At 33.5% G+C, this 7,598-nt stretch overlaps 1 protein-coding gene across 1 annotated transcript; it reads left to right on the forward strand.

The window, feature by feature from the left end:
• Nucleotides 1-3,422: 3,422 nt before the first annotated feature.
• Nucleotides 3,423-7,006, forward strand: LOC114172938 (uncharacterized). Its single transcript, XM_028057103.2, has 2 exons — nt 3,423-3,504; nt 5,838-7,006. Exons 1-2 carry the CDS (start codon nt 3,423-3,425, stop codon nt 7,004-7,006), a joined length of 1,251 nt encoding a protein of 416 aa, XP_027912904.2.
• The last annotated feature ends 592 nt before the right edge of the window (nt 7,007-7,598 follow it).

Raw genomic sequence — 7,598 nt, forward strand, 5'->3', positions numbered from 1 at the left:
CTCGGTATTTCCTCGTCATTCCCTCGCTGAATGATTTTGCGAGGAATTAGCAAGGGATTAGCTAGGGATTATTCCCTCGCTAATCTTTTATTTGTTGTAGTGATACTCTAGCTTATATTTTAACAAATACAAGTTATATTTTTTTGTGTTAAATATGTTTTTGGTCCCTCAAATTTTAATAAATTTTGGAATTAGTCCCTCTTCGAAACTTGATACCAATTTAGTCCTTCATCTTTAGAAATGTGTGGATTTAGTCCTTATTATCAATTTTTATTAAATTTATTTGATGTTTGAAGCGCATTTCATGATAGTATTTGAATTGTTTACACCATTTGACACAGTTTCGCTTCAATGTTAACTTAAATATTATCATAAAATGCATTTACAATGTCAAATAAACTTAACAAAATTTGATAAGATGGACTAAATCCACACATTTCTAAAGATGAAGGACTAAATTGGTATCAAGTTTCAAAGAGGGACTAATTCCAAAATTCACTAAAACTTGAGGGACCAAAACAATATTTAACCCTATTTTTTTTCTTGTTAATGTTTTAAAATTTAAGGATATATATTTGAATTGGGTACAAATTTTAAGTTGAAATATGTAGATGCAAGAATATTTAGAGACATCAACTTATTTTATGATTTTGTTCATATGTTGAAATTTTTTGTGTTACCATGGCCATTGAGTTTACTTTATATTTCAAATGTTTCTTTATTTGTTATAATCATATTCAAAATAATTTTATTTTACTATTACAAAATATTTTAAATGTTAAATATTGTTTCTTTATATTGTCCAGGATAATTTGAAAAATGTGGGTGAGGTGTACGAGGAAGAGATTTCGAAAGCACCTATACCATTAGTTAAACATTTTTCATTTGTATTAGGAACAACACCAAATCATTTTTAAGGTATTGGAACTATATCAATCATAGAAAAATATAGAGAGACAAATTGTACAAAATCAAGTGGAAAATGCACAAAAAGGAGCAAGTGATCTAGAGTTAGAAGTTAAAAAGTTGAATAGCATTATTCAAAATCAAGAGGAAACTAACATTCAACTTCATAATGAATTGCAATCTCAACGACAATTAATTGAAGATCAAGAAATTATTAGAGATGAAAACGCAACGTGATCAAATGAAGCAAGATATCGAAATAGAGATGAAATGCCAAATGACTAATTTATTAGGAAGCCCATCATTTAGTGGATCAAATGTTCCCTCAAAATGAAATAAGTTGTATTATTAATATTTAAATTTTTTAATTAATATGTCTATAATTTCATCTTTACATATTTCTAAAGTATTATTAAATAATTATTTTATTGATATTAAGGTTTTACTTTGTTTTATTTTACAGGATCAAAATCCTTGAAGATGTTGACATGAGAAGCTAAGGTGGTTTGTTTCTTGAAGATTTGATGAAGATTGAATGAAGATTTTTTGAACTATCTTGAAGCCATTACCATTGAAATGAAGCCTACATTGATGAATGAAAGGAGATTTGATGATATCCATGGTGATCAAGGCTGGAACATGTGCTCTCCATGTAGTTACATCATTTAGAAAGTGTACTTTAAGTTTGTAATTCATGTTGTAGACCTTATAGCATTAATTAGATGTTTTTTTGTCTTAGGTGTGTATTTTAATCTGTTGAATTGTTTTTCAATAGGTTAAAATGTCTCTTTTAGTCTGTTGAATGGTTTTTCAACAGGTTAAAAGGTTGACTGTAGTAGTTTTAAACTGCAACAAATTCAATCAATTGATTTAGTTTTTAATCGACTGCTTTCACTTAAGTCAAGTGAAATCAACCGATTGATTTGAAAATCAACCTGTTGAATTTCGTAACAGTTTGACTATAAAAGTTGTGATTTTCGAAAGAGAGGTAAGTTGATCATTTTAGAGCACGAATTTGTTTTGGAAACTTGTGGAAACTCTCTCCTTCATGATCATACGTGTTGCAGCTGTTGAAGATTGATCTTTGATCAATTCTTGGAGCTTTTGGCTTGGTTTGAAGCTTGGAGAAAGTGGTTTGTGGTAGGATGGGTTGTGCTACCATTGAGGTTTGATCTTTCTCAAGCTTTGTGTGTGTGCCTGGTGGTTTTCCAGATCTACAAGATGGTTCTTGCTTTGCTGGTGTGATTCTTGTGTGATTCAAGAGTTTTTATGGTGTTTTTGCATATTTTGGAAGTGTAAGGGTGGATACTTTGTAAAAATTTTGAAATAGTGCAGAGTCAAGCTAAGGTTGCCTTGACAAACTGGATGTAGCTCAGGTTTGAGTGAACCAGTATAAAAATCTCGTGGTGTCCTCTCTTCTCTAACCTTTCTCTCTTGCATTTTCATTTTAAAGTTTAAAGAACTTGTGCTTTAATAATCTTTTTCTTGTTCTTGCATGTTTTCATAGCATTTGCAGCATTGAGCATGTTTACATAATCATTTGGAACCTATCTTGATCATTATTGTGTATTGTTCCTGGTTTAAAATATAAATTCGCATTTCTGGATATTTCCCAGTAATTCAGTTGATTGTTTTCCTGTTTCAATCGGTTGATTATACTAGAACAAAATCTATTTAGTAAAATCAATTGATTAACTCTGTGTTTGATCGATTGAAAGTGTACAATTCAGTATTGTTTGCATCCTAACTTGGTGATCTATTCTGTAAACACCCAATTTTGTCTGGGCAAATAATGTTGTTTTAAAAATAAAAAAATATAAAATAACAATAATAATAATAAAAAATATATAAAATAATAAAGTTAAATAAAATTATATACATACATATATATATATATATATTCAAAAATAAGTGTTACATAAAAAAGAAAAAAAAATAATAAATTGTTAAAAAACTTTACTATTGGGGGGAATACTTTACTTTTTACGAAACAAAAGCTAAAACTTCTTCTACTTTGGTTCACGGAACAAGCAACAGGGAAGAAAAAAGAATGGAGCAGTGATAGAAACAACAGTGCAACAAGGAATATAAACAACATGCAGAATCAAGTACAAAGGGAACCATGATAGCAAAAAAGCTCAGACATTAAACAAGGTACGCATAATCTTCAATCTTCAAATTTTTGATACGATGTTCTGCCCATTCTATTTTTTTGTTATGCGATAAAGGGTATGAATCGTGAAATCCCTACATCTGATGTTGCTTGAAATTGTTAATCAGTGAATTAAAACTAGAAAATTGAAAATAAAAGAGAATTGGGTTTAAATAATCTGAAATAGAAAGGAAATAGAAAGGGTTTGATTCACTGTAAACAAATAGAGGCTCGACAGTGAGCACTGTTATTCTGGAAATCGTGGGGTAGCCATACTTGGTGTTAGAATCCTTTATTAAAGGTAGTTCGCAGTGCACGGCAAGGGAAAGGTGAGTCATAGTTGAAACAATCTTGGTTTGTGGAGATGAACGGTGGTGCCGCCACTGTTGGTGGTGGAGCGATCGTGGCCGGCGCCATTTTTGGCCGCGTCGCTGCCGACGGTCAAGGTCTCAAGTTGGGGCGGCAATGGTGTTTTGCGGGAAGGTAGGAGACGAAGTAAGAGTTGAGATGTTGCGTTTTTATATGGCTTTAGGGTTTGTTTAAGTTTTTGCTTCGTACATCACCACAGTTCATTCACGCACCACCCCCTCTTCTTTTTTTAAGGTTAGCAGGTTTAAGTTTTTTCTTCATGCACCACCACAGTTCATTCACGCACCACCTATATTTTTATTAAGGTTAGCAAGTTTAAGTTTTTGCTACGTGCACCACCATAATTCATTCATGCACCACCTATGTTTTTATTAAGGTTAGAAGATTTAAGGTTTTTTCTTCACGCACCTCCATATTTCAGTTTATGCACTCCTACTTTTAATATTGGATTTTGTTTATTTATTTGCTTCATGCACTCCCCAATGTAATAACCCCACCCCGCTTACATTAAGTTTTAGTTTACTTTACGAACCCGCGTTTTCACTTAGCACACACCCCACTCCTTTATTTTCTTCTTAGATATAATGTGTTTACTTTACTTTATGCACCTCGCGTTTTACTTTAATGCACCCCACATTTACTTTATGCACCCCGCGTTTCTCTTTAAGTACCACATTTTCGTGTTTTGTAAGTAAATTTGACATTTCAATCACGTCATTTTCAAAAATAATAAAAATATTTTTAATTGAAATAAAAATTAAATAACTTTCAAAAAATGATAAAAATAAGAATAAATAATAATTTAATAATAATAATATTATTATTATTATTATTATTTTTCTTTCTCTTTTAGTGTCTAATCGACCACTCACGTCACACGACATTCAATAAATAAGTTATAAAAATGTGTTTGGTGTCTAATTGACTGCTCGCGTCACACGACAATCTTGTTTTTTAACAAATAAGTTATAAAAAATGTGTTTGGTGTCTAATCACCCGCTCGCGTCGCATGACACTCTTTTTCAAATATGTCAAATGACATATTTCAAAAATTAAATCATTTAATCAAACAGTTTTATAAAGAACTACGTAGCCCTGATTTCTCATTTTTTCTTATGAGAATACGTAAGACCAAGGTTAAGCCTTGTCGGGTCCTTTTTAATCAAAAAAATAATTTTGTTCAATATTTTCTTATGGGAAAAATAAATATTTAAAGGATTAAACACATCTCTTTTGCAAATTTAATTAAAGGTACCGCCTTTGGACGGGCGCTGTAGGGTGCTAATACCTTCCCTACGCGTAACCGACTCCCGGACCCTAAATTTGGTTTTCGCAAATTTTATTTTATTTTTATGGTTTTCCATAGTTTTCCTGAATAAATGGTGGCGACTTCTAAATCTCTTTTTCTAAATGAATTTATTTTTAGTTCGTCGTCCCGTCACGATTTAGGTTACTATAGATGGCGACTCCACTGGGGACACTAGAGAGTCAAGCCTATTTAATCGAATATGCGAAAGCGATGTGTTAAATTTAGATGTTTTGTTTTACCCTTCTCGATTTATGTATATTTTATATTCCTGTTGGTGTATGATATATTTGTGGATATTGAACCTTAGGGTAGAAAATATGTTTTTGTATGGATCTCTTTTGCAGGTGGAGGTTTAGGTTTGCATTTTTTCTCCCTTCACACACTCACCTTATATTTTGTACATGACATGAGCGAGGCCTTATACTTGGGTCTGAGTAGCTTAGAATTAGAAGGGGATTGTGTAGTAGTGCCACAGTGGATGTACTTCCCAAGTGGTCATTGTAAGAACCCCAACTAGAGTCTGTTTGCTTCAGTTGATACTCTTACATCGTGTTGTTTACCAACTGTTGTGAGAAATGTCGTGAAGTGGGCTATAGCTCTAGTGAATTTTTATCCTTAGGAAATAGGAGACTATCTTGGTGAGCACATATACCTACCTTAATCCTATGACGCGCTTAAACCTTATAAGGCACGAAAGGGAGATGTGTATTCCTATAATTCCTTTTTCTGTTTATTTTATTTTATTTTGTCTTTTATTTTTATTTGTATTTGTTTCTTTGTGTTTTTCCTTTGGGTTGTAATAAGTTATGTAAATTATTCATAGCATCATGTAGTCTATAATTTTTTTCTTTTTTTTTGTACGTTTTCATTGTATTCATTCTAGGTAGAAAATCATAAAGCTGTGTCATTTTCTTGGAGAAGAAATGGAAATTAATAGGGAATCTGGAGTTGGAGAGCATTCTGGTTCAGAGTCACTAAAAAAGTAGTCAATTAGAGCAAATGAAGGAAACTTGACTTATCTTCGAGAGTTGGTGGGGAAGATGAAGACTATCCAGAGGAACAATTTTTGAAGGAAGTATGGGAATTTACTGAATCTTCTAGAGATTGATACTCAGGTTCCAGCTGTTACTGCTTTGATCCAATACTATGATCCGCCGCTCCAATGCTTCACCTTCAAGGATTTTCAATTAGTGCCGACAGTAGAGGAATTTGGGGATATTCTAGATCTACCATTAGAAGGAAAAATTCCTTACAAGCATACAATGCAAAATACATCTGTTTCAACACTAACAGGAATTTTGAAAATACACCCTGTAGAGTTAGAAGGAAAAATGATTACAAAGGGAACCGTCAAAGGCATTCCTCAAGGGTTTCTAGAGGGGCATCTACGTCAATTGGTTGATAAAGACATGGGGGAAACATTCATGGATGTATTGGCACTCATTCTTTATGGCATTATGATTTTCCCAAGCATCGATAACTTTGTTGATCTCTCAGCCATTAATGTTTGCATAGCATATAAAATCAATGCAGAAAATCCAGTCACAACAATCTTAGCTGATGTTTATGGAAATTTGAACATGCGTTATGAATTTAAGAAGAAGAAGTTGTCATGTTGCTTGCCAGTATTATATAAATGGTTTACTTCTCATATTAGTCCAAATTACAAGCCAGCAGCTAAAGGAGCACAAGAATGGGCGTGTTGTTTTGCTAAGTTACATAATGGAATGATCAAACGAGAGGTATCCTGGCAGCAAAGATCACATATCATACATTGTGGGGAGTACCCAAATGTACCTCTTATAGGAACCAAATATTGTGTTAATTATAATCCGATATTAGCACAAAGACAATTTGGATATCCTATACGAGGTGCACCAAATCCAGAATCTTTAGTTGCAGTGTGGAATTGCTATGAAGAAGGGACTTCTAATGATTTACTCCGACGAATTAGAAGTGCTTGGGACAGTGTGGTGCGTGCAGAAAAAGACTTTAGGCCATGGGTAGTAAAGGAGAAGACATCTTATCAACAATGGGTTATGGATAAGGTTAAAGGGGTGAAGCTACCGTTCAAACCAGTTGCCTTCATGCCAGAACAACAAGATGTGGAAAGTGAGGAAGTCAAAACCCTTAAAGAAGAAATAGAAAAGATGAAGCAGAAAAATGTTAAGCTTGTTAATGATCTTCAGAAAGCTCACCATGAATATATAGATCTCAAACATGACAATGAAGCCAGGATCAGAACTTGTGATGTATTAATAAAGAAGTAGAGAGAGGAAAGAAACCATCACATTAGAGTACAACAAGATCTCGAGGCAGCTAACAAAGAGCTAGCTTTGAGAGGCAAAGAGAAGAAAGCGATGGCATTGTCTGAATGTGAGAAAATTTCATTATATGAAGAATTGGCAAGAGACAAAAGGGAGGCATTAAACAAGCTGCGAAATGCTCAAGTTAGGATTAAGGAGATGGAGCAACAGACAGAAAAAATGACAGCAGCTTATGAGGCAAAGCTAGAAGAAGAGCGTTGGTATAAAGCAGAGTTAGAAAATGACATACAGTATAGGAACAAAGAGTTTGAGAGACAATATCAGCTTATGAAGCAAAAGTGGTTGAGGAGCGTTGGTACCGGGCATAGTCGGAGGAGGAAAATCAGAGATTGATAACTGAATGTGCTGAGTTAAAAGGAACTTCAAACTATTAGAGAGGATGTTTTCCAAAGTTAGTAGCTATAACCAACGGAGCAATTGAAGATGTACCCGGGATGTTAACTGATGCTGAGATTGCAATGCCTATATTCAATCCACCAAAAGCAATTGAAGATTTCCTCGGTTATTGCAGAGAGCTTGTAGGGGAAAAGAAGAA

The sequence above is a fragment of the Vigna unguiculata genome, chromosome 9 (genome assembly GCF_037176805.1).
Source record: "Vigna unguiculata cultivar grain cowpea cultivar isolate G323 ecotype 2 chromosome 9, ASM3717680v1, whole genome shotgun sequence".
In the NCBI taxonomy this organism is placed as follows: domain Eukaryota; kingdom Viridiplantae; phylum Streptophyta; class Magnoliopsida; order Fabales; family Fabaceae; genus Vigna; species Vigna unguiculata.

Coding starts and splice junctions, on each gene's coding strand:
- LOC114172938 (XM_028057103.2), top strand. CDS start 3,423: ATGAACGGTGGTGCCGCCACTGTTGGTGGTGGAGCGATCGTGGCCGGC. Junction 3,505..5,837: donor CGTCGCTGCCGACGGTCAAG/GTCTCAAGTTGG, acceptor TGAATCTTCTAG/AGATTGATACTCAGGTTCCA.